At 38.0% G+C, this 27,755-nt stretch overlaps 4 protein-coding genes across 6 annotated transcripts; 3 read left to right on the top strand and 1 right to left on the bottom strand.

Moving 5' to 3' along the window:
* Positions 1–210: 210 nt before the first annotated feature.
* On the top strand, positions 211–27,328 carry LOC123317445 (tachykinins). Its single transcript, XM_044903985.1, has 4 exons — positions 211–423; positions 25,742–26,150; positions 26,417–26,854; positions 26,915–27,328. The coding sequence occupies exons 2-3, from the start codon at positions 25,748–25,750 to the stop codon at positions 26,815–26,817; spliced, it is 804 nt and encodes a 267-aa protein (XP_044759920.1). The 5' UTR covers positions 211–423; positions 25,742–25,747; the 3' UTR covers positions 26,818–26,854; positions 26,915–27,328.
* LOC123317444 (actin, muscle) lies at positions 14,004–15,477 on the top strand. Its single transcript, XM_044903984.1, has one exon. It carries the CDS (start codon positions 14,089–14,091, stop codon positions 15,217–15,219), a length of 1,131 nt encoding a protein of 376 aa, XP_044759919.1. The 5' UTR covers positions 14,004–14,088; the 3' UTR covers positions 15,220–15,477.
* On the bottom strand, positions 16,830–27,709 carry LOC123317446. Of its 3 annotated transcripts, none has more exons than XM_044903986.1 (3): positions 27,513–27,709; positions 17,120–17,309; positions 16,830–17,067 (listed from the first exon to the last, which is right to left on the bottom strand). In XM_044903986.1, the coding sequence occupies exons 1-3, from the start codon at positions 27,588–27,590 to the stop codon at positions 16,931–16,933; spliced, it is 405 nt and encodes a 134-aa protein (XP_044759921.1). In that variant the 5' UTR covers positions 27,591–27,709; the 3' UTR covers positions 16,830–16,930. The 3 variants fall into 3 exon arrangements, with proteins under 3 accessions (XP_044759921.1, XP_044759924.1, XP_044759923.1); XM_044903989.1 differs by lacking the exon at positions 27,513–27,709 and adding an exon at positions 17,436–18,288; XM_044903988.1 differs by lacking the exon at positions 27,513–27,709 and adding an exon at positions 17,842–18,288.
* On the top strand, positions 18,651–20,634 carry LOC123317447. The gene is made up of 3 exons (XM_044903990.1): positions 18,651–18,990; positions 19,149–19,332; positions 19,382–20,634. Exons 1-3 carry the CDS (start codon positions 18,943–18,945, stop codon positions 19,450–19,452), a joined length of 303 nt encoding a protein of 100 aa, XP_044759925.1. The 5' UTR covers positions 18,651–18,942; the 3' UTR covers positions 19,453–20,634.
* Positions 27,710–27,755: the final 46 nt, after the last annotated feature.

Raw genomic sequence — 27,755 nt, 5'->3', positions numbered from 1 at the left:
TATTTTTTTGTCGAGGGCCAAAATGATGTTCGATTTGGCGTCGAAAAAAAAATTCAACTCGATATTTCTCGAATCGAAGGCAAACCTGTGACGTAACCTCATTCACAATAATCTCCTTCGGCTAGGTTAGTATCTACCTCAGATCCAGCCCTCTCCTCATAGGTCCTCATCAACGGCCCCTTCGAGTCTCGCGCCGCCCCTGTGGGGGCAGCAGGCGGCTACAAGAACAACCGACTATCGTCGGCCGAAGCCAGAGTTGGCGGTGCAACGGTTCGCACCTGTTTCGAAACAGCAAAACCACCTGCGACCACTGAGCGGGTCACATTTCGAGTGTTTTCTCGTTATTTTTTTTCGGAAAAAAAAGTTTTTCGAAAATTTCCATCAGAACTACACAGTTACGAGTATTCGATCAGTCTCTGGGGGGTAAGTAGGATTTTTTTCAATATGTAAATTTTTCATGACAAGCTGAACCTTTCGAAGTTTCGGAATTTTATGAAAATTAAATGATATAAATCATGTTTCGCAAAATAAAAAATAGAAATCGATATTCCATACATTTTTGTATAGTCTTCAAATTTATTCTTATTTTTTCACACCAGTATGTAACTCTCTAAAATGTTTATTAGGCAGCAAATATTGTAAGAACGTCATTATACTGATTTATATTTTGATTTTTCCTCGAAAAATACTATTACCATGATTGGAATCCAGCAACGTCAATCAACGTACAGGTTTGTTGAATATAACATAAAATTTTATCAGTATCGACCACATATAAACCGACCCTAAAATATAATAATTTTTCTATTTATGCGGTGTTCGAAATGTTCGACATTCACATAAATGAACTAACATTTTCGCAATAATAATATATTCTTTAATTTTGCGGAAAATCAGATATGAGTAACATAAAAAGTTATGGGGTGAATTTATAAGTCTTGCACCCGTGTGAGCTCGAACAGATTTATTAGATTGGTTGCATCGCATTTATACAGCTTATACTACCCCAGAGTTACGTGAAAATTCATTTTATATTCCTTCAAATGGTTCGAATTGGTATATAATACTTTTTTGTACTTAGTAGTAAAATTCAAAAATCAGTGCACTAAATAAATAGTAGCGCATTCGCCAATTTGTACTTATTATTATTATCTTCATTGAAAAGTTCAGATAAATACAGATTATCATATAGATTTGACTGATATTATGAGTCATTCCTATTTGCAAAAAAATATTAAGCGAATAAGTTTATATTTACAAAATTTCAAGTTTTGTGGAAAATATAACTTGACTTCAAAGACAACTCGTAGATTTTTAAATGGAAAAATGATGAATCTTCTCGTATTTTGATGGATATTGTGAAAAATGATAAACCTATATAAAAAATAAAACGACCACTCTGCCGAACGTATTTTGAAAATGTTTTTTTTTGTAGAAATATAATTTGAAGATGAAGATTTCGTCAACATTCAATGCTAGGGTTTCTGGGAGAACAGAAAAACAAAAATGATTGATTCTGATATTACCAAACAATCCAGGAAGAAAAACGTCCATCCATAAATTACATCCTGAGGGTTTATAATTCATATATGTTTTTCCTTCGGGTTATTACTCCATCTCCAATTTTCGACAGACGTTAATCGATGCTCCCTAAGTTATGAATGGAGCACTTCCCTTCTTCTGTCAGTTTTTTCTCCCGAATTGACAGAAATGTAACTTTCATCCAACATAATTCATAGGATTGGGGTTTGAAGATGTGGGAAAAATAGGATTTTGGATTACGACGTTGCTAGTCTTTCATTTAGAGACTTTTCAGTATTCTTCAACAGTAAAGCTCCCAGATAGAAAGTTATCTTTTTTTTCCGACCGATAAGCATTGATTTCATTAATGGAAAAATCCAAAAAATATCCATTAGATATCAAGCTGAAAAAATCGTCTTAAGAAAGAAACTAATATCAACAACTTTGAAGGAGCAAGGAACAATATCTACAAACTGTATTGCTGTGTCCTTAATGAGTCTTCAATAAATATGTATTTCATTCATCATTGTCTGAGTATTGTGTTTTATACTGTAGTTGAGAAGCCAAGAATTCCTTGATCGAATCAAAAACCTCCCTTCTCTCAATGCAAATTTATCTTATTCCGGACCTTACCATGAATATTTTTTCTGTTTTAAACCTGTAGTTACAGACGATGTCTACATCGAATCTTACCGAAAATAGAGAGTTGTTTGATCCTCTTCCCTGAGGAATTTTTTTGAATATCCCATCTCTCGCGTTTTTCTTCAGAAATGAAAAGAAGGGTTGAGGGTTCTTCGGGTAATATGATTATCGGTGTCTATATCGACCATTAGCGGTATTAAGGGAAGAAGGGTTGAAACCCCCTATCAATATCGTAACATCTCTAAGGAAAATTGAGTTAGGAAATGTTTTGTCTTTCATTGTTCGGTAGCTCGGCAAATTACTAGGATATGCGAAGATGTTCACAATCTGATACAGACTGCTATATACAACATTGGTAACGTTGTTATTTTTACTGTTCAGGATGAGCGAGAAATTCCCAGAAGGCTTATTAGAACTATTCTGTGTTTATAATTGGTCCTCGTGCATATATGAAATAACGAAGACATTAGAATTTTGAGCAAAATGGTATAATCTCATTATAAAGGTAAAATGAGTTTCTTTTGGATTACACGTTGACAAAATCATTTTAAAATATTATCATTTGAATGTTGCCAAAAATCACTTCTAAGGTCGCACTGTATACAAAGACCAGTATACACTCAGAATGCAGTAAGTGCTATCAAATGAATAGTTAGGGGTGATATTTCTGAACAAGAATCGATATTCAATTTGGTAGGTAGGTACCCCAAACCTCCTCAAAACATAGTCAGAGTCTGGAGCATTTAATGAATTGAAACCGCTGTACGTGAATGATATAATTGAGTTTTTCTCGTCGAAAAACGATTTTTACAGGAAATGGGTAGATATTCGGCTCGCAAGATTGGCTTTTCGAATGTAGTGCTCGATAGTTTTGTTGAACATTGTTGGTAATGGAAAAATGAAAGAAATTTTCAATCACCAAACGTGTTATCATTCGCTTATTTAATGGTATCAGACCGAATACGAAATGCTGTTTTATACTATAGTGGAAGCACTGAATAGATGAATATAATAGAACATGTAAATTTTGGATGAAACCTAATGCACATACCCTTGCATTTGAATTTTTAATGACAATAATTATTGAAATATAAAGTATTAAATATTATACTATGTATATGGGTATACTCATTTTAATAAACTACAGAGAATGATTGAGGGAATTTATCAAAATCTCCCAAATGGCTGAATTGATAGTTATTAGCACTAGTGGTCGGTATTTAACAAAGGATTTGTGTAAAAGATGGCATTCCACCATCAAACAACAATATTTCCTAAATATTCACATAAAATCCCCAAAATCGCGTATTTGTCAGTCGCAACCAATAATATTGTCATAAGGGTAAGCCTTATGAGGTCGTAATGAATGAACTATGTATGATTGTCGCATAAAATAATTTGTCAATATTACTCGACAACTCCATTAAGTTATTGGACCGGCTAATCTCGTAAGTATATCGAGCAATGTTGGGAAAATAATGTTAACTCATGAACTAGAAACAGAATGTAGGCTTCAGCTGCTTCTGAGCCTTCATATCGGAAAAATTTATTGTCCCAATGATACCCAACTATAAATTCAGTTGAATAATTTTTCAGGAAAATCAATTTCTGATCCAGTGTGATATGTGGGCAATGTATTGAAGAAGAATACATGGAAATGATAAACCTGCAACAGCCATCACATTATTGCTACGCCAAAACTTTTCGTGACAAACATGAGGAACATAGCTCGTTCACTCAAACAATAATACTAATTAATCAATCCCGGCAAAGAGAAACTTTTTCGAATTCGCCATATACCAGAAGCTATATGACAATTCAAGTGGGGAAAATGGCATCCCAACATCGAAATCGATGCAATGAAAAATGAAAATGGATGGCTTTTTCTTATCTGACGGTAACACGAATGATGCATTTGTATTCACGTCGAATTTTCGTTGGTTATTAATGGAATTAATTTTTTTAATATTATCAGACGTAGTGGTCTGAAAAGTTTAGATGAATACTCAAAATCTGATGGGTTGTTTCATAGAAGTTAATGATGTTATAACTTGTTTTCTCAACCTTTGAATATAAAAGCGACAACAATCAAACTTGCTATTTAATTCACCAAATTTTCCCCTTTATACCGGCGTAGTTCATCGGCACTTATCTTCATTCTTACCCCTTTCTCCTGTCGCCCTTCGGGATGACACATAAAACTAACCCCCAACCCCTTCAAAAATGTATGAAAAGCGTGGAGGATTGCACCTGGGTCGAAATTAACGCGGATAAAACCTCAAAACTTCACTTTTGAGGGTTGGCTCGGGGATAATCACGACGCTGTCTGGTGAAGAGCAATCTGCGGTTGAATTTCGCACGAAGAAAAACTGCCACTTTTTAACATTTCAACAGTCAGCGGAATTACAAGGTCGAAAAACCTGTTCACGCGGAAAACCAGTCGAAACATGTGAATGCTTTCAGAGACGAAGAAGCGTAATCATCATAGGAGCAATTTTGAACGTGGTTTGTCTCATCTAGGCGTTCCCCAAGGATCCGTTCGAGGGCCACATATTAGTGAGAAGATTACTACAAATGTGTTTTTCTATGGACATGAGAAAATTGGTCCCTGTCCTTGAGGAAGATCGGAAGATTTTTTTGAAAAGGGCGGAGACTGGCACAGGAAGTTATTTTCAAATACAACCTCAACAAACATCAGTAGATATCATTTTTTTTCATGTACCGATATTTCAATCCAAAACTATTATAGTCTGTTTCAAATTTCTTGATAATCAGTCCTAAAATTCTGAAATTCCTATATATTTTCTTTAAAGGTACATCAAATAATATTATAAAAATGAATATATCTGTCTGATAATGTCAGTTTTTCATGATATTTCACGGCATGCTGGGTATAAATCTGCTTCGAAGGCGAATTGCAAATAACCTTTGGTGTAACGTCATGTATTATACAGATCGCAGTACAAGGTAACCCCACTTTCAGGATTTACATAAATGTATTATTTATTCTCATCCTGGAGTATTTGGTTTTTCGCAAGAGAGGTGAATTTGGACGTTGGCACAAGAAAACCTGTCAGTATTTCGATTTGCGAATAATTCAATTACAACCTTCGACTAATTTTGACAGGGAGATACACCATGAGTACCTTCCTACCCATATAAAAATTAATGGGAAAATTTCTGGTCTCATTTTGGCCTGTGAGGTTTTTTCAATGATTTTAAAACTCATTCCTGATATATAAGGTAATGTAATGAGTTGTCCTCTATTCTTGGATAGCATCTCCATCTCCAGATTTTTCCATCGCAAAAAACTCAATTACGAGGTCTGGAATGAAGTAAATCCAGTAGGATTTGCTTACTCTATTCTCATCGCCCATCCAGAATATTAATTCAAGAATCATAACCACAAATTACCATATCGATATGCCGGAAAATAATAGAAATGTCATTTTGCCTTTGTCTTATAATGCACCGAAATGACTCGGAATAGAGATCCTCCTTCTCCTAGAGTTCATTAAAGGAATGCCGCCGGAATTGTTTGTCTTGCTCGTAGCTCTCCACGAATATAAATTCCTGATGAATGTTCCCTATTTAGTGGAAATGTCCACTTGAACGTCTCAAGATAACCAATGCCAACGGTCAAATTCAATTATATTGGATGACTTGGGGATAGTCTAGAGTGAATCCAGCAATAACGACTGTGAGTTATAGAAAAAAGGGAAGAAAACAAGGAAAATTCGAAAAATCCATTCATAAATCAGTATATTTCACCAGTAATAGTTGATAGTTGAAAGGGAATTGATGTATTAGATGATATCGATTCATAAATGTAATTTCTTCTTTTTAACTTTGAATTTTATCGACTCTCCGAAGTATTTGTAACTTTTTCTTCAGTAAGAACTCGTGAAATGCATACTTTAGTGTCCATTAATCATTGAAAAAAATCCACAAACAAAGTATCAAGTTCCCCAGCATTCCATCCACCCTCATACGGATTATTTTTCACTCCATCCGCGTAAACCCCCTTCTGATGCAACAAAAGAGTAGAAACGTTCCTCCCCATCGTTCCTACAACCCCAACATTTAGCCCCGACTACAGTGCGATTGTATTCTACTTGGCACATTAATTATGATAGGAGCGACTCAGTGTTTGGGTTCGCTAATCTTCTCAAGTACGTTGGATGTGTTCTGATGAATAGATGACGAAGGGGGGGTCTGCTGCTCCAGAGCCACCGTGGGGGCCCGGAGCACGGTGTTTGCCTTAACGGAGGATATGTTGATTTACACCGGAGAGTCCCGGACCGGGTTATTCTGGAAGGTCTCCGCCGACTGGGACTATGCGGAGATTCATAATCGAGTTATTATTCTAGTTAAACGCATAGATGAATTCTAGTTTCGTACCACGAAATATAGGGACTCGCTGAAGGTATCATGAACATGATAAATGGCCAACCTGAAGATAAAGATAAACTCATTGAATATTAATTATTTCCAATTTTTTCTTTCCCTTTCGTACTTTTCACTGGGACTGGGGGTGTTATTTTTTCCAGTTTTCTTCGAAACTACACATTATATCGGACAAAACACATCCCCTGAAAATTCTCGCATATAAATAACAGAACACGTTTCTCGGAAAATTGCTAACGACCATCTCCAATTATCTATCTTCCTGTTCCAACCCCTACCAATGCGGAAAATTGTTTCTGCGTCCGGGACATTAACACGTAACACGGTCCTGTTACGGGAAAATATAAACCGTTCTCGTGATTTCTCTCCCCCCGTCCGAGACGCGAAAGAAACGACGGACGATATAAATAAAAATTAATATTGAAGAAACAAGTCTGCACCGCGTAAAGACAGTGAGGGTGGGAATTCCATCTATATTCAATTAAAATCCGTTTTGCACCTGAGATAGCAGATTGGATTTGTGATGAAAAATGTTAGGATGGTTCTTACTTAAGAAGAAGGGGCTGGGTAATGGAGCCACCTACAGATCTCCAACATTCCCGCATTTTCATAATTGAATACGTCAGATACAGTTTGCGGTGTAGTTGCGGTAGTAGTGAGGAAGTCCTTTGTACCATCACGTTTAATTATCTATCTATTATCGGTTTTTGAAACTATTATTTCAAGAATCTCTATCAGAGTTGAGAGGAGACAGATTTAAAAAGCATTGATGTTTTTGAATGATCCCAATTTCTTACAATAAATACAAGAAATATTCTTGAATATGCACTCATCTTCCAAATTTTTGTCTGTTCGCATTTCGTACCCTTTCAGTTTATCAAATATCTATTATATGATTGTGATGAAGTCAAGTTGCTTCACAAAAAGACTAAGGGTGGGTTTGTTTGAACACTAATCACCTTTTCTTGTGCTCTTGTACGTTTGTCTGTTCATCAGGAGTTTCCCCTTGAAATATTAAATATTTGGAAGCTCAATTCTTGAATTAAAGATTCAACGTCAGTAATGCAAAAATACTTGTATGCATCTCTCGTTAATTGATGAAATGAGTTATATGAGAATATTGGCCAATTTTGGGTTGAAATTCCGTGAATAAATCGATGGAAGAGGCTTCGCATAAAGAAGAGGAATAAAAAAGGCGGAAATTAATTCTATGGCGATACCGTCATGGCGAAGCAAATTTCTCGCGAATGTGGATTAATAAATGCTTTTATAACAAAAGCGCAATGTGATTTAGGTGGAAAGTTTGATTGCATTAGGGCTAAATTCCAACAACGTTGGCGCGCATATGATTCGAGCGGCCAAACGGTGGGTGTTTTTCAACCAGCTAAAATACCTGAGGAATTTAACAGAGCGACATTCGGAAAACGTAACATTAATTCGAGAGCATAATTAAAAATTAGGTAAATGCCAATTCGAATTTATTTGAAAATATTGAAATGAATCATCCACATTTACTAATTTCAACAGTGTTCAATTCAAACTGGTCTTATTTAGAAAAGGCACGAAATTAAAAAAACAAATTGGATATGTTTGCTTATAAATCACGATCGACTGGCTGAAAAGATATTCTAAATTATCCAGGGAAATTCTTAGGTTCCCATGAAAATATCCTGACACCAATTTCCGAAATAGCAACCCAGCATTGAATTTATTTTCATTACTGAATAACCTGTCACGTCCATGCAATTTTGTAGACACAATTTCGCTGATGCTTCGTCGTTTCAGCTCGAAATCATTTAATCAATTCCGAAGAAAATTACTACATTTCATTGATCTGAATGTTCGCGGTTCGTCGTGATTTGATGAAAATGCTTATGCAAATCGGACCACAAGAAGAAAAGCGCCTATCTGCTCAGAATATAAGTTTGCAGTTCACGAAGAATTCATTTCGAAGTTCAATGACTGTACGGTCGAGAAAAAGTTCAGTTTTTCGTTGTGGAAAAATGAAAGCAAACCAACAGTCAATCCGACAACACTTTTTGAAACTATACAGTCATCTAGAATGATCGAAAAACTTAAAAAGTTATTGTTTAGTGAAAGACTCTGGGCACTTTATAGTTGTTTTTGCACGATGTATTGGGTCAGCGTAGAAGATAAGTTCTCAGCTGGAAAATTTCATTCTACCATTTCTTAAAGTGGGGCTATCACATTTCTACATCTTGTAAGAAGCTGCGACACCTTGGCAGTTTATTCACGTATCCTTATCCCAACAAAAAATTTTCTCGATCGATTTCCTAGTACCTACCTGGTAATACACATCAACTTCATAAATAATGCATGCGGAATTTCCATCTGAAAACCTCGACGACAGGAGCGCAAGTGGAAGCTTTTCCACACTGAGCGACGTTTTCCCCATTAAGTGGTCGATAATTACCATAGTGAAAAACCGACGAGAAATGAGGAAACATCTACCCCAAATAAATGAGATATAAACGGGAAAATTGGCATTTTACGAGAGAAAATTGAGGTTTTATTCGGATATCAGAAAAAACAACGAAAAGATTCGTTTCATGGATGAATTTCCTTTGTATTTCTATTAATTGTTATATTTAGTAGACAGATATGAAATATTTCACCAAACATTCGTTCATTTCGAAATTTCCCAAACGTCTACCATGCCAAAAGGATCGCCAACCTGGAGAATAGGAAAAATACGACTTGTTCGTCACGAATTGTGCATAAATATGAATCAATTTCCAGACTTTTTTCGATAGACGCGTATAATGAATTCCTGATTATACGGGCACACGAATAATTGTCGTCACATACGTCGCCTAGCCGTAGTTTACAGTCGATAATTTTGATTCGTCAGGTGACACCTGAGATGAGTAACGACAAAATATCACCCCAATATTGGCTGACGTATTTCTGCTTGATGGGAGGGATTCAATCGACGTGTCATCCTGAGATTTTAATCGTTTAGGCTTGTGCTTCTCCATTCATCATATTTCGAGATACGATCTACTTAATTGCATCGCAAGAAGGCTACCGAAAAGGTAGTCAACTCTTCAACGTCCACTGCATCGACTTCGATCTGTTTCAACAAGCTTTATCGAGTGTACTCTTTGAAGAGTACAACGAATTGAAAAATCCCATTTTTTTTGCTATCAGAACAAAGTAGTTGCTCGGCAGTTGGCAAATGCCTAAGTACCTAGGTTCTCATACTTTTCTGTAGGTCTGAGACACAATAGGACGATACTGGGGAAATACACTAGCACTATCACTGACAGAATATCTTCTAGATTGAGTAGAGAATAGATCAGATCTTTCTGGGATAAGTATCGAGGAAAACACATACATATTAATATCTTTAGAGAAGAAAATTGTATAAGGGCCTCTCGTGTCATGGTGGGATGAGGAAAGATCCGCCAGACTCAGTGAAAGGACCAATAGATCAGACTAAGACATGGAAAATCAACGGCCAACACAATTATTCCTACAGGCTTCTTTGCTATCAACACCAGAACCCCTTCTATAAATTACCAACAAAATGTCGACAAACAATCCAAGCAAAACTAAATATTTGCCCTATGTTGAAGAGCCGAAAGAAAATCACAGGTCATTAAAGTCCCCATAACCCTCTCTGAAAAAAAAAATGAGGAAAAAAACGGACGAAAGGTCCAGGCGTACAAACATCCTTTTGATCTAATTGATCCGGAAAGCCGTCGTCCTTTATTTCCACCTGGAAAAAAAATCGCGACCGTTGAGCCATCGGGCGATCTCTTTAAATACGTCCAGCGGATTAGGTAGTATTAACCTCGGTTTATACCGGGGCTTCTGATCGAGATTAAGCGACTTTTTGCGGTCGGGCAAGTAGCTGAAAGAGCACTGCGATGTACGGGGGATTCTGGAAAAGCATCCATCGCAGATGAGACATCAAAATCGTCATTTACTCCTACCTATTTTTCACGTATCTCTCGGTAGTAAATGTAGAATGAAATGAGTATAATGAATGTGGAAGGAAACACTATGTATATGCAGATACATACCTACGAGTTTTTCTCAAATTTTCAGGCATAATGCATCGATATTTGGTATGTCAACATTATTCCAAATATGATGAGAATTGTTTCGAGTACAAAATGTCATTGCTGCAATTGGAATTTCGCACGGCATTCCGTCGAGATTGTGGTAATTAATTCGGGGGTGCGAAGTGCCAGAAATACCTGCACATCAAGATTTTCTCACAGGTATGACGATTAAGACATAAGCTCGAAGTTGTAGTTCGACTATTCTGATACATGCACAGTATAACTTCCACACTTCCACAAATGAAATTCTCCAGGAAAAATATGAACAATCCACAACTCTGACTCAAATCTGGAGAAAAAATTCACGAAATCCACTTGGTACAGAACATCAGCATTCCCACATCCATAGCCTACTTATGACCACGTACGAATTTTTTGACGATCATCGTTACATCCCTCTCCTTTTGTTCTTCCTCCGGTTCGTTTTCGGCGAAGCAAAAAGCCAGTTTCCAATAAACGGAATTGTTTTCCATTTTTCCGTACGACCCAATCGAATTCCTTACCCTCAGCCTGAAATTGGCGTAATGCGAGCGACTATCATGTGGTTACCGAACGTTTGACTCGATTTGTGACGTTTTTTCGCCGATAGAACTTTGTACATAGGTTGGGCGGTTCGTCCTAAGCAGATCGTTGAAGATTGAATACAGGGTGAGAAGACCTGTCATCGTTTTTGAAAGGTTTAGATGGGATGTAAGTCGAAAGGTCCTTTCATGACTCTCTGAATGTAAAATGACGCGAGGGTGAACATCATCTAGCTAAACAACGAACATGAAGCATATCTACATACGAATATCATCCATCCACGTACCTAATCATAATACCTTTCACGACGAAGGTTACTCTAACTAAACATTACCTACTTACATCGTACCCCAATGACACATGTCATAAAATATTCACCCCCATCAACCAAGCCCGATAATTGAACCGTCCCCGTTTTGGAATAATTCAGGGAGGGTTCCGGGGGATAGACAGAAGTTCCGAAACGTTCGGAAGACGGAATCTTTGAGGGTCCCGAAGGAGAAACAGTCGGTTGGTACACCTGTTTTCGGGAGAGGCAGAAGGTAATTTGTACGTTGTTACGTCTGAGGCTTTGTCACGGAGAATTTTCCCGATTACGATAATTGATTCAAATGGATATTGTGATTTCCCGAGGGAGAAAAGTTGGATAAGGTGAGGGGAGGGTGGATACCGAGAGAATATTGGTGTAATGAAGCGTATCGGGATAAATCTAAGTGTTTTGGACTGGAAATTCGAGAACCACACATTTTTCAAGTTTTTACAGATTATGATACATAATCTGATTGGTTCCTAAGAATTTAGACTTAAGAAACGAGCAATCTCATTGGTAGATGACGTTCTCGTGATCCTTATAATTTCAAGTGGGATAAGCCTAGAAATATTTCTCATTTTGTTGGATAAATATAACGGAAAGCTTTGTTGAGATGTTACTAAGCTGATCTAATAATGTCAACAGCAAATTATAAACGTTTTCTTCGGAAAAGCTTCTGATAAAGGTCCACAAGAACTGTCCGAATTGCCTACATCTTGAACACCCAAATCGCTAAAGTATTCAAGCGTTTCCAGAATAGGAAAATTTCCTCTCTACGCCCTTCCAATGAAAATATACGCATATTGCTTGTTTCGGAGGAAGGAAACAGATTTCTTCGTGTTGTGTAATGTCATCACGTTGTGTAAATATGTATGTTGTCTCCACGTCATCCACCAAGTTATTGTCTTATTTATTTAACCCTCCCTGACGACGACTTTTAGGTGCCACACTCACCCCGTACATTATTCAAGTGCTGAGGAAAATTTTCGACACCGTCAGGCCCGGACCTGATATAATTTAATTTGGTTCAAGAAAAAACATCTACAATGGTAAAAATTATACATTATATTCCTTCTGTGAAGAAATATGCTCAAATCAGACTTATCTCACAAAATCTTCGGAGATGACGATGAAATTTTTCAACTCGAACAAAAGCCTGAAAGTGAAACTTGACGCAAACCATATCTCGGTCTTAACAAAGTTCCCCGAAGTGGCACCAATGCTATTTTCAGTTCCAGGAGCTTGTCTCGTCTATTTGCGACCTCGTTCTACGCTTTAATACGTTAAAGAAGGGATGTTGGCCATTTTCGCATCTTATTTTTAATGAATTTCTGGATAAACCGGGGAATGCATATTGTTTGAGCTCTAGATCAGTGGAGGATAGATAAGATAATGGCTGATTCCCATATTTTTCCAATATAATAACGTTTCCTTCACGGTGATAAGGGGGAAATTGAATATAAACATTGTCTGTTAAGAATGACAAGGTGGAGGCTATTAGTTGTCTGGAAAGATAGGAGGATTTGAATGATTTTCAGCTTGATCGCAGATTCTCCGAAACGATCTGCTGGAGATTCATTCAGAAGACATTTCATCAGCTTTAACAGAAAACGTATAGGGTGTCTGCATTTGCATGCGAACTAAAAGCTCCAAATGTAGAAATTTATGAACCATATACTTGTCTCTTCCACCCAGGCAAAAACGTTTTGAATACAAGTTGTACTGTGGATTACTCACAGAGATGAATCTATCTGTTTTCTGACATAAAATGGAATGAATTCTCGGAAGAATCCGCGATGAAAGAAAAATTAACGATATAGAATATTCTCATCACATATTCGATTGAACATCATGAATAATAGAACAAAATCTCGGCCATTCTGTAGTTTTATGTCCATATCCAATCCCATCAAGATTATTAGAAAGTACCCCAAATATCAAAAAGAATACGTGTAATGAAATACGATCGACCTCTCTTCCCATAATTGGGCATTAATGACCATTGTTTAAATGCACCGTACTTGGCGCTAGACCGCAAACGTGGAAAAGTAAACGCCTAAAGTCTCAGGCTTAGCTGAGCAACCGTGTCAGTTCTTCCTCGCTATCAGTTTCATCCCAATCGAGACTAATTATGTTTCTAACCAGTAGATATTTTAATATTAATTAGACACGGTTTATGTAGAATCGGCAGACGTCTTACGAGCTTACGTTTCTACCCAAATAAAGCGACGCGATCGTCAAGTTTCGTTGAATTATTTCGGGTAAGCGTATAAGGTCGATAGTTGACAATGAGAGAAAAAAACGTAATAATTGTACAGCGAATTTTTCGAGTCCGAATCACCGCGTATGATGCCCATGCCGAAATATGGGAGATTTCGTAAGTGCGTCGATAGAACAACAACAACGGTGGTGCGTCTTTTATAGTAAAAGCCAAAAATAAACCGCATGGTCGAACTCTAAACATAAACGCGGAGTAAGCGGGAGGTGAGGGTATAAAGATTGAATGACGCTCTCCTAACCGTCAGTCGCCAGCTATTCAAGCTCCGAGTTCTTTCTGTCCGTGTGCATATTCGCGTTTAAAAAAAATCCAACAAAATGTGTGACGACGATGTTGCGGCTCTCGTCGTTGACAACGGTTCCGGTATGTGCAAGGCCGGTTTCGCCGGGGATGACGCCCCACGCGCCGTCTTCCCATCCATCGTTGGTCGTCCCAGGCACCAGGGTGTGATGGTCGGTATGGGACAAAAGGACTCTTACGTCGGAGATGAGGCCCAGAGCAAGAGGGGTATCCTCACCCTGAAATACCCCATCGAACACGGTATCATCACCAACTGGGACGATATGGAGAAGATCTGGCATCACACCTTCTACAACGAACTCCGTGTAGCACCAGAAGAACACCCAGTCCTCTTGACCGAAGCCCCATTGAACCCCAAGGCTAACAGGGAAAAGATGACCCAGATCATGTTTGAAACCTTCAACACCCCAGCCATGTACGTCGCCATCCAAGCTGTACTCTCCCTGTACGCTTCCGGTCGTACCACCGGTATCGTCTTGGACTCTGGAGATGGTGTGTCCCACACCGTACCAATCTACGAAGGTTACGCCCTTCCCCACGCCATCCTCCGTTTGGACTTGGCTGGTCGCGACTTGACTGACTACCTCATGAAGATCTTAACCGAAAGGGGTTACTCTTTCACCACCACCGCTGAGAGGGAAATCGTTCGTGACATCAAGGAGAAACTCTGCTATGTCGCTCTGGACTTCGAGCAGGAAATGGCCACCGCAGCAGCCTCCACCTCTCTGGAGAAATCCTACGAACTTCCCGACGGTCAGGTGATCACCATCGGTAACGAGAGATTCCGTTGCCCAGAAGCCCTCTTCCAACCTTCCTTCTTGGGTATGGAATCTTGCGGAATCCACGAAACCGTCTACAACTCCATCATGAAGTGCGACGTCGACATCCGTAAGGACTTGTACGCCAACACCGTACTCTCCGGAGGTACCACCATGTACCCCGGTATCGCCGACAGGATGCAGAAGGAAATCACAGCCCTCGCCCCATCCACCATCAAGATCAAGATCATCGCTCCCCCAGAAAGGAAATACTCCGTCTGGATCGGAGGATCCATCTTGGCCTCCTTGTCCACCTTCCAACAGATGTGGATCTCCAAGCAGGAATACGACGAATCCGGCCCTGGAATCGTCCACCGCAAATGCTTCTAAGCGTGAGTCAATCGTCTTTTATCATCATCTAGTTATATTGTATATAACTCAAAAAAAAACATCATCGATTCGATGCACGATAAGAATGAGATACAGACAGACCCTCGGTCAATAATATAATTCTTGTAAAATACTACCTTTTGAGAACTGCTACTTTGTTTTTGACACGGTTATTTATTTATGTCATTGTATTAATTTATATCGATGTATTTTTTTACATTACGCCAATATATTTATACATAAACGTTTGTTAAGTCAGTCTTCTCTTTCATTTCTATTTTTAACCTACCCCAAACAGAGCGGCGTACCAAATAGGTGCATAGTGGAGGTTATTCTAATAATAGAGACGGTCCTGTGATGCTTCTGTGAGTGGGGTCCAAATATGGGCTTCGAGACTGAGGAATAGTTTCGCATCTGGAGTTTCATTTATAGTTTTTCTTATTGAGAATTAAATTAGGAGGAATGGACCAACTGTCAATGAATCTTCGTCATGATATATGTGAGTCGAATTAGGAATAGGTAAGTATCTGAAATACGAATGACTTTCCAGTGCTTCATGCCTCAGAAATGTACAAACTTTCTGTATTCAAGATTTTGGAATTGGATTACTTATTCGAAAACATCATTGCTTATTTCAAGTTTTAATCTACGAGCAAATCAACATTCATTTTATTTTTTTTAAAATAGTTTGAAGCTGATAATAATATGAAATAAAATGAGAAAATTCTCTAGATCAAACAATTTCGGCCCAAGCCTAAACAGCATAATATTTTCAAGGTAAATTCGAAATTATCTTTCAAAGAGAACCTTGATAATCGAAATATGTATTTCAAAATTAATGTATGGCAGTTATGAATCTGCAAAATAAACTTCTATTGAATATCTCGTCGGTGATCTGAAAAAACCCCAGCAAAATGTCTTCATTGTAAAACGTTGAGGTGGAGGAAAAACTTCTTGAGTTTGCAAACTAATTACGTATGGGATCTGAGCATCTGTGAGATATAGTCCAAAATGTGCCTTGTTCAAAGGCAATAAATTAACATGCATTTCCGCTGTTCACACAGATTTCAGAGAGGTATGATATTTCCTCTTGATACGTAGTCCACAAGCCTCAGGAAATGGACTTGTACTACGCCTCCTTAGACGTGTGAACTCAGACAAACGAAAACGCTAATTTATGTAGATGCATTGGCAGTTCCAAGAGGGATTTAGATTTGAAATTCTATAAGGTGTTTGTTGAAATAAAGTAAGTATATCTTTATAATTGTAACAATAAGATATATATTTGAAAGAAAACCAAGTAGAAGTAGAATAGTATGAAATTTTAAGGTCAACTTTCGAGTTGTTTTTCTTCCAGCAAAATTATCGCAGATCTAAATGTGATACATATTCTGAAAGACCAACTCTTCTAGTATTAAATCTGAGAATTTCATCCATTTTTGATGATATTGAAAGATTTTTTAATCTATTGAATCAAATCGAAACTGTTAGACCTTAATTTAATTAATTGATAGTTCCCTAACATAAAATCTAATTATTCTTACTTACGTATTTGGTTGTGATTACCCAATCATTGTGCATAATGCAGAGTATGAAGTTATTGAAAGTCCTTTAACAATATATATTTATTTAGAATGACATTACAATAATTATTTTATTCCTCAGAAGTTTCTCTCCTTTCAATTCGGTACATGATAATGCAAAAAATTATTCAATGTGCATTATTTTCGGATTTCTTGGTTTTCCTTGGTGACCTTCGATACTCCATCATCCGGCGTCTTTGCGTCATTTCGTTATTCAACTTTCGTGTTAACGATCCCCATAGCTCACCCAATTGATCCCTATTTTCTATGGAAGTTTCATTAATAGGATTTGAATTTTTCAATGTGAGGTCACTTACTTTTTTGCCATTTTTTTTTTGGTATCCATCCATCGATGAAGAGTCTATACAATTCGGGCATTTGTGCTCTATGGACATCCTCATGATGTTTTTTCCAATCTCTGCGTACAAAGTGCCAGACCGTTTCTGGAAAAACCTGTTTATATCTCCTCAACAGCCAACTCTCCTTCATAGATCTCGCAAAATTCAACTGAAAATGTGTACAGAACAGATATATTATACATTTCATATTAGTATTTTTGACAGACAATAAACTACTTCCACCCCTTCTAAATATACTTTAAGGTTAATGGACCTCAATGATATACCTACTTACTAATGAAATCAACGAAAGTGAAAGGATGAAATAAATTTTCAAATTCATTTCGTGCAATAGGATGAACGTCCTATTCGACCGCCTTTAAAGCTCGAATTGAAGAAAATTTCTTATTGAGTGGTTGTATACAAAATGTCAAATTGTTGCATATAGGTTCCTGAAGCGATTGTTTCATTCTTCTAATACACACGGAAATTTTATTTGTTATCTTACTGCTCATTATATGCATTACCATTCACCAGTACTAAACAGTGCTTTACGAATATTGAAATACAAAACATATCCGACCATTCAGTTCAGAAATTGGTATCTTCTTCATATGAAAAGAAAAAAGTGGGGATTATGGATCCTTATGGCATTAATGAAATCTCCGATAGATAAAGAAAAATCAGCTTGTATTTATTACCCCTTGATTGATTTTATTGCATAGGTACGGTTTCGTAGCAACTGTTTCACTCGCCATGCCTTCTTGGAAAAAACGACATCACCTATAAGTATTCCCTTAGCTTAGAGTCAACCTTCAACCGTTTACGCAATAATCCTGATCATATGACCGCACAATGCCTCTCACCCCTCAACCCTTACGGTATGAAAAAGTTAACAATCTTCCTAGAGGCAGGGTTTTTGAATCGATAATTCAATCACCTGGACTCGCACGCAGCCCCCTTAGAATGATGCAAAATGAAGAAACTTGTAACTTTTATTGTGTTTCTATAAAACTTTCGAACGGTTTACGCGGTTGGCCTTTTATATGAATTGTGGAACTGGTGGTGAGAAGACGTAACAGTTAATTGGATGGAGAAGGAAAGGATAGAACGACTCTTTCGGAATTATTGTGTAGATGTAAAAACAATCGGGGAATATTGAATTTGGTTGCTTTTTCGGAAAGGAAGGAAGTAGATATAAGTGCGAAAAACGTTAAATAAACGTGGAAGACGAAGAAAATTTTCGGAGAGACGAGTTGACAGCTCTATCGAAGTAACTCCATTCAAGCACTTTAATCATAATCTTTAATTTCAACCTTATATGATGATGCGCAGGTAGGGGAGTCATGGGGGTAGAAAATCATGGCAAAGCGCGAGTAGAAAATGATGGCAAAGCGCGAGTAGAAAATCATGGCGAAGCGTGGGTAGAAAAATAATGGCAAAGTGCGGGTAGAAAAGTCAGGAACATTTCATTTTGAAGATCCCTCTCTGGTATTTATGATGTACACCTACTTCCATGTAGCGGCATGTTGACTAGGTGATGAAAAATAAAACTTTTCCTCTGAATCAATTATAATTTTCATAAAAACTATACCTACTTGTTGGAAATAATTAGCAGAGTGGGTTGTACTTCCGTATGTTGAGAAAAAACGAAATAATCATTCCAGGAAGAAATACCGAGCAATAATAAAACATCCTGATTAGACATTTCGCAAACTAACTATTATTTAAAGGGCAATCTTTACGCATTCGCGATTTAAAAGCAATAAGTTGAAAGCGGTGGTTCATTCGTTTCGTGCGAAATGAATTTGAAGAACTTCATAATTGTAATACTTGCGTTGATTTCATTAGTGAGTATCCATTCAAAAAATTAAAATCCAAGTTTTGGTTTTTATGATTTCGAAAGGGTTTTTATAAATTCCTATCAGATAGTAGTAAAAATAACATACGAATTTTTTCCATTCTCTCCCAATTTGTTGAACTGAGTATAATATACATTTATCTTCAGTCAACTATTAAGATGAGGAATAATAGTGCATCTGCAGATCCCCCGAAGTTAGAATATCCAGAAACATATTGGCACTTTGCAGGCAGGGATTGGAAAAAACATCATAAACTTGTCCACACTTTTCAATGGCCCCAGATATTTGATCACTTCATCGATCCCCTGATACCCAAAAAAGTACCTCCAAGTAAGTTTTGATTCAATGAATAAAAATCGAGATAACGATTCTTTGATAGCCCGCAGGAAAAAAAACTTTAGTGACTTTTTAGCGGACTTAGGGGATAATATCCTAGATATACTAGGGTAACGAAGACATCGAAAAAGAATTAGGTGAAAGGTACTCTCAAATTGTCCACATATTAAAGAAAATAGCAACTTGATTCTCAGAAATAGCATATTCTGCATATTACTTGCAATGCAAAGGTGTTCATTGAATACCTTCTTTCGAAAAAGTAATACGCAAGTGATGATTTCAACTGATTGTCTGAAATTGCGATATAGGTATGCAGATGGTTCGAAATTTGGGCTAAATAAAAAAAATGAGTATCTAAGAACCTACTTGGGTTTCTTATGAGAAATAACTCATTTTAGGTACCAGCTTACTTCATTTCTTTCAACTGCAATTAATTGATATAATCTCAGATAGCGATTCCTCTGAAGGTACCTGCAGCAAATCTAATGGTTGGTTGAAATACCTGAAGACTAAAAAGCCCTGAAACTTCTAATACCGAGTTGCAATTTTCTTGAATATTTTCAGTTTGATGTAGGATTAAATCAGTATATATGTAAGCAGCATAATAAATATAATTTGTATTAATTTTTATTTCACTGTAATTAGGAACGGATTAACTAGTTATTTGCACACCTCCGTTGAACTGAATTTTATCAATTTATGATAACATTTTTTGTAGTGAGTATTGAATTAATTGTATGTGTTATTAAAGCATAATATAGGTTTTTAGTTGAATTATGGATTTTAATCAAGTATCGGCCACATCAATAAGCTACATTTCAGGCGGGTGTATGAAGTTATGCCTACTTCATATGAAAATGCTACTGTGACAGCGAAATATTTTTGCAACAAAACTTTCCACGATTTCCACTTGATCAATAGTCCGTTTTTCCAGGAAAAATTGAAAGAATGTTAGATTGCAATTGAATATTACCCTCCCTAGTAGGATGAAGGGAAAAACGTGGGTTTTAATTACATTGATACGAATGACACGATGTAGTCCCTCAGGAGAAAGACTTCCCCCATCAGAAATTAATTACATAACAGTTTTCTCCATTAACCTTTTTAATCATGAAAATTGGAAATGAACCAACGAATTACCGAAGTTGATATCCGAATACGAAATTCGAGCGTAAGAGAGAGATGGATCTCTGCAGTTTACGGTGTTAAGTGTTTATTTTCCGAAGTTAGTATTGTTATTGGTAACTGATTCTTTTCTAACCCATTAATTACTTGGTACGGTTCTCATCAGTCTTGTTTTTTCGACCATGGATTTCGTCGGTGTCGAAGTAAAATTACTCGAAAAAAGATGACCCTAAATTGAGTACTCATTCAATAGACTAAAAACGACGTTTTAGACATTTCTCGAAATTTTGCTGTCGTTCCGCGAAAATTCTTTTCTTCATAAAATTTAGAGCTGGAATTCGAACAATCCCATCGGAAAACGAACCTCTATCAACTGAGACAGTCCGTATATCCACTCGTCCTCCTCAGCAGACTCAATTAAACCCCACAAATAATTCAGATGTTGCCAATTAAGAAAACGCAGAAGCAATTTAGGATCCAGAACTTCATCTAGACATTAATAACGCGAAAATAGTAGAGTTCTCCAACTCGGTCCGTCGTTCCTTGTACAAAACGAGGATTGGCGGTGGCTGTAGGTGAAAAATAACAGATTTTAATCAAGATAGAACCACACACGTGGTGTGAACGGACAATGACGTATCATTTCGCGAATTTTGTGACTCTGCACAACGGAAAAAACGGGGAAAAGGTCTCCGGGTCTGAAGTTACCGGAAACGCCGGAAGGCCCGTGGATGTGGGCCTCCTTAACGAACGGAGAAACTCCGTAATTCGATTGTAAGTTCGCCGCAAATTTATCTCGCCGAAGACGGTCACTCGGAGGTTTGAGGGGTTTGGGGACGCTACAGTGACGGGATTGAGTTTAGGAAGTCGTTTTTACGGTATTATTTCAATGAGTTGATATCATCATCCATTGGGAGAATCGTACTTGAACGAATGTTGCCTATAGCTCATTATTAACTGATTAGCATTGACTGAGGTTTTGGAATGTCAAAGAGCAGCATCCAATAGGACGTTAACGAATCTGCGGAAACATGCAATCAACCCATCAAACAACTCCGTCGCATCGCCAAAACACGACCCCGCGGTTTTTGAAGTTTTGCAAACACACACACATAGACGAACGCATAAACATGCACGCCAAAGCTTCGTTGAACAAACAGAACCTGCAGAACCTCCCAGCATCCGTAGATCGTGTCGCGTTCCGACCATCCAGCGGTTTAATTGAGTTTGATAGACGTGTCTCCGATTTTTCCGGGAGTACACTGGGATTTGGGGGATTTTTTCCGATCCCGCAAAGAAGTTGCGGGAGTAAATAAGACCACGGATTGATTGTTTCGGTTCCCTGATGCGATTTGCGCTCGGATCCGGGGAAAGGTTCGTTTCGAGCGAATGAAAACGACAAACGAGTTGTTGTTTCAACGTTTTCGGTTCGGAATTGATTTATCCCAAGAACAGAGATAATATGTCGACCGTATGTTCTCGGGAAATGGGAAGGTCTGCTACAAATTTTGAAATTACCGGCGAAATCTGTGGATCGTCTGTTTGTTTGAGTTTTGCACACGAATATTTCATTACAAGCTCAAAGCTTCTACCTATTTTATTTGTTCTTTGATATATGTTCTATATTTTATGTTATGTTTGTATCTTTTATGTTCAAATATAAACATCTAGTTCATGTTAATACTATATTACCCATCTATATGATCAGATTTTATCAGAATCATTGTCTGTACTAAAATTCCACACATCCTTTTGTGTTTGCCCACTAGTATTGTTATTATAATGGACCCACCCCATACATTTATGCCATGTCTCAAGGCATTAATAAATTATTCTATTTGATCGTCGATTTTTCATTTAATTTGTCATTGCATGATGAAGATACCTATCCCTGTATCCTTATAGAAAACTTTCCCAAATGAAGTACCTATATGTGTTTTATTGTTTAACGACTGCCCATCCATTAAAGTGCAAGCTGGACTTCGACTGAATAAAGACGGCAAAGTGAGGAAGTATCAGTTTTCACTATCCATCAACCGGTTATCGATACCTACACATCTTTGGAGGAAAAAGCTAAATACTTCCCAAATATTTTTTATACTTAACTTGAATATTATCACAATAAGACATCACAGAACTGGTACACACTTTTTTGGCTTAATTTGATTCGATTGAAATTAAAAAACACAGAATACTCAGTGAGCTTCGTTTCTTTTGATAGGAATTCATGTGAAATATCAAATGATTTATTCGAATATGACCAAATTACGATTCAACGAAAAATAAAAAAATTGATATAGTTCCAAGTGATGGATGCAGCAACAACGGTTCTATTTAGGGAGTAACGATCCATCAAGAAATTTTTACCGAACGTCGAATCATGACAGAAGATTTAATTAATATCTGAAAAATGAATTGATCGATGTGTATCAATGGACTTCGCAGGAAGTATTTCAGATATTTATTAGAGGAATATTTTCAAACCTAACAAATGAATTTTCGGGGCTAATTTATCTGCTTCGAAATTACCTAGGTACATAAGAAATACCCCAATTTTCCACAGCCCTCTCGCCACATCTATCTACAACTGGAAAACGGTAATGACACATTCAAACTATTGCCGACAATGTTATTGTTATTCAAAGTTTAACAGCCTCAGCCTTGTCCCAAGTTTGCCAACTTCACAGCTCGGTTAATGAACAAATGCTTTACCAACTTTTCAACAATCGTCGAAACAGATGAAAAGCATCGAGAAACGTAGGTGCGAATAACACAGAGTGTTCAATTTTAGGTGCCAGAGTCTTTGATAATAAAATAAAAATTTAGAGCGACAATGATTAAGGTTTCGGACAATGTATAGGAGAGTGCTGACCTCAAAAGACACCACGAGTGTCCCAGAGTTCGACGTAAGGGCCAGAGCTCTACAGTTTCAAAAACGAGATTTAGGGGTGTCTCCCTCATTATAGCGACAAAGTGACTACCTTCGGGTCTTGGGGCGTTCCAATCACTTACTCGGGATTGAAATTGGAGGCTTTTTATTGCCAGAAGTTGATGATTACAAAGCAGGATTAAACGGGGAATTAATGGCTGAGGGTGTTTAGCTAATGTGTCATTGAGCTAGGCTATTTCTCATGAAGGAGGTATTCATGACGAGAATATTGAAGAGAAGGTGTAAGTTGGACTAAGCCAACTGCTGGTCAACTGATTTTATCTGATGGAATATGTCTGAATACTAGAGTGCCACATCGATGTTGGATGTGCCGTAACAAGTGGCGAATCATTACGAAAGCTGACCGTGGCCCATAAGTTGTAATTTGTGTAATGAATTTATAGGACACCGAAGGGGTTGATGTTTGAATTTACGTCTTTAATTTGGTTCAGTTCGGGGTGCCAGGCTGGTGTCATTTGAATGTCAGAGATTTATCATAGCAAGCTGAACTCATTCGTAGGCTCCTGTTTCACGAATTCCTTTTCAAAGAAACAGTGATGAGATATTTCAAGGGACGTAGATTCATAATTTATCAGAAAATTAACGGCAATTTCACCTACAAAGTTCAGCTAACCTAAGGGCTTCTTCATTTGTAGCTTGTTTTATTCCATTTCTAGTTCGAATTCTTTAAGGCACTTTATCCATTCAAAAAATACAATTGGAAGATGTGCAGAGTACACATGTTACCAGATAACAAATCTACAAGATGCTGAAGGTTAAAGTGAAGGTATGGTTACCCTATTTCCTCCGACCCGGCTAATTTTTATCTCTCGCTCCCGGAAAAGCGGAATCCCTTGCGGCCGATGCATTCCAGGAATCCCGTTAAACGTAGAAGGTACTATAACAACATCCGCGACTCTTGATGTACGACAGAGGAAAAACTGAAGATCTTAAAACGCCCGGATAAAAGCGGACGGGAGGCTTTTACACTTGAGGCGCGTCTGAATCTTTCATTTGGCAGAAGAGAATGAGAACAAACGTTAGGGGGTCACAGCTGAGTGATTGTTGAAGTTGTTAAGTGTTACTAGGACGATGTGGAGGAAATGTCCATTTTTTGAGGAAATGCAACAGGGAATGAGCACTTCCGGATTCAAATCACATCATTGTACCTTGATAGGGGAGGGATCAAGATGGCTTGTTGATAACCCAACAGATTTTCATTATTCTCCCAGTTGGGTTTATGTATTGACACTTATTGTAACAATAGGTACCTATTTGGTATAACATTACAGGTCCCGCAAAGACTGAACCTGAGACTCTGCAGAGTAAGTGAGTTACTCTGCAGACTCCTACACACCCATTCATGGCTCCCAGATCCAACTACTACCTGCAGTCAACGAATGTACAACAATGCGATTGCAGGCTAGTCAAGAGGATTCGCACGCAAGACCACATTCGGTCAGGATAATATGGAAATGGAGTTCACAGACAGCAGGTAGTAGTTAAATCTGGGAGCATTGAATGGGTGTGTAGGATTCTACAGAGTAAGTGAGGTTTGGTTCAGCCTTTGCGAGACAGGTGGCGCATCGTGATGATATTTGAAAATATTTCTCAGAACGACCCACCGGTTTCGCTTAAGGCCCCATCCTCCGGTTGAAATCTCAAACAAGGCTTGTCATATCTTTTGCAGATTTAGTTTCCAAAATTCGTTTGAATTCAGTGCAAAAAAAAACCTTCATAGAGCAAATAATTACCAGCAATGAATTAAAAAATACAGTATAACGAAACCTAATCAGAAGACTTCATTCGAACAAGCTTCGGGACCTCATGTGAAGCGGTTAAAAATTTCAGTCGACTCTGGAGCTCTATTCTCCGATAAAAGTGAGATTTGAGGCAAAAATCGAATCAGCTGATCACAATGGAACTGACATAAAACCGACACACTTGTCGTAACCCAGTTCCACTCCATCCCGGATTAATTGGCGAGTAACCTGATGCCGTTCCTCCCTTAAGTATCAATTTTTTTTGACATCTCCAAGTGTCGCATAAAAATTACAACGTTCTTCGCGCTTCCTAATGGGATCCCTAACAATATCTGTCCGGATATCATCGCCCCCTCCTTACGACGTCTCAGAGAAGCGTCGGGACGTAATGAAAGATATGAGGTCTGTATGATGAAGTTGTTGGAAGTAGGGATGAAATATTATAGTCATCTGAATTTTTTTTCAATATTTGAAAACGTTCCCCACCAGCGGAATTTAAACTTGAGGAGTAGTTACGATAAGAAGATTTCTTGCATCTTCAGGATTCTTTTCTCGAAGGATTCAAACTGTCTTCTTCTTCTTTCAGAAAAAAATGCGTTTCTCGTCAACCGCAACGTTCACGTTCAGCCTGATGCTCTGCCTGGCACGTTCCGAAGATCACCACAAGAGGGCGCCGTCCGGCTTCACCGGCGTCAGGGGTAAGAAGTCGATAGTGGAGGACCCCAAGGGAGCGATCTTCTTCGAAGACGAATCCGACGATGAGGACGGTGGAGGCAGAGGAGAGGGCCAACAGGTTGCTATTCCAGAGGTGCCCTACCAGTTCGCTGACAGACCGGATGGTGACGTCAGTAAAAGGGCGCCATCTATGGGGTTCGTCGGTATGCGGGGAAAGAAGCCTTGGGCTATGGATCCCAGATTTTACGAGGAGGATAGGATGCCCAAGAGAGCTCCCAATGGGTTTTTCGGGATGAGGGGGAAGAAAGACGACGATGCAGGTTTGTACGCGTTTGGCTCTAGAAGACCTCTACCTGTGAGGTCAAATATCTGTCTTTGTCCAGTTCACTGTTCTTATGTACCCCCTCCGTAAGTGTACTTAGGGTCTGAACAATCTCACCCGACGTAATATAATGGAGTGAAACTACGGTAGCAGGATGAGCTCTTTTCTGCCAAGAAAGACTTCCTTAATTTTAACTTGTGAAAATGCTCCAGAAGAAAACTCAATCAATGCTCTGAAAAACTAACGAACGATTGTGTGTTTCAGATCTGAGCTACGACATGGAGAAACGAGTGCATTCCGGCTTCTTCGGCATGCGAGGAAAGAAGGACGAAGACCCGTCAGAACCTTATTCCTTCTACATGTCGGAGAAAAGGGCGCCTTCCATGGGCTTCGTAGGGATGCGTGGTAGGAAGAGCTACGACGACACAGCGGACGAATTCGAGAAGAGAGCGCCTTCCGGTTTTTTCGGAATGAGGGGGAAGAAACAGTGGGGCCAATTCGCACTGAGGGGAAAAAAGATCCCCTACCAATTCAGGGGAAAGTTCGTGGGAGTGAGAGGAAAGAAGACTATGTCGAACAACGGAAACTTTGAGACTGAACCGAACTACAATTCGGACATGAACACATTGCTGATGCAACTTTTGGAAGACGAGGATCTGCACTAAGGAAGTGCGGCCAGTTTCAAAGTCTGACGTAATTAAGGTGAAAACCAAGATATATAATTCATCATAATTCATAACTCTGAAAAAATTTTGGTTTCAGGTACTTCAAGAAACAGCCAATTGATTTATCTAGTCCGATCATCATAGTATTGATTTAAACTTACAAAGACAACCCTAATTTCGTCCTCGGACTCTTGAATACTATTGTACATATATTAAGCAGAGAAATGAGAAGAAAGAGTGTATTTTCATAGCGTAAGACGATTCTTCTATCGTCCCTACGATTTTTCCAAAGATTTAGGCTGGATTTGGAAAAATACCGACGACCGGATGATGGAAGAATGGATCGCCAATTGAATATCTTGAAAACACACATATCAATGTGAACTTCTTGAAAATGACTATATTTACCGTTGAAACGTTTATTCTTGTTCATACTTTTACTGGATGTTCTTTCAATTACTGCATTGTGAAAAAAAAAATTATTTCGAAGAATAAATTAATGTGATTTGAATATTTGCTTCATTTCAACACCCCATTTTAGCACTTTCATATTTAAACTTCATTCCAGGGCTACATTTCAAAAAAATTTCATAACAATACTATTACATTTGAATAGTTTATTACGCAAAACTCAGAGTGTGAATTGAACATGAAAATTTATAACAAAGAAATAATAAAAACAATGGCATACTTACAATAACAATTTGACTTAATACAAAGTGTAAAAAGATGAACATGTAGTAAATACTTAGGCTTCTTCTCCTTTTTTGCATTCTCCATTTTCTTCCAAACTCCTTTTTCCCACGGAAAAACTCTTCTGTGACTAGAGCATTTCTTTTAATGGCTTCAGCTTTCTTAACTTTACATCTAGTCCCCAAACTTCAGTATCGAATCATGAAGTTAAGAATCTGCCATGTTTTTCTGAAAAAAATAAGATT

The sequence above is a fragment of the Coccinella septempunctata genome, chromosome 7 (assembly GCF_907165205.1).
Source record: "Coccinella septempunctata chromosome 7, icCocSept1.1, whole genome shotgun sequence".
NCBI lineage: Eukaryota > Metazoa > Arthropoda > Insecta > Coleoptera > Coccinellidae > Coccinella > Coccinella septempunctata.
This window is presented reverse-complemented; position numbering and strand designations above follow the sequence as displayed.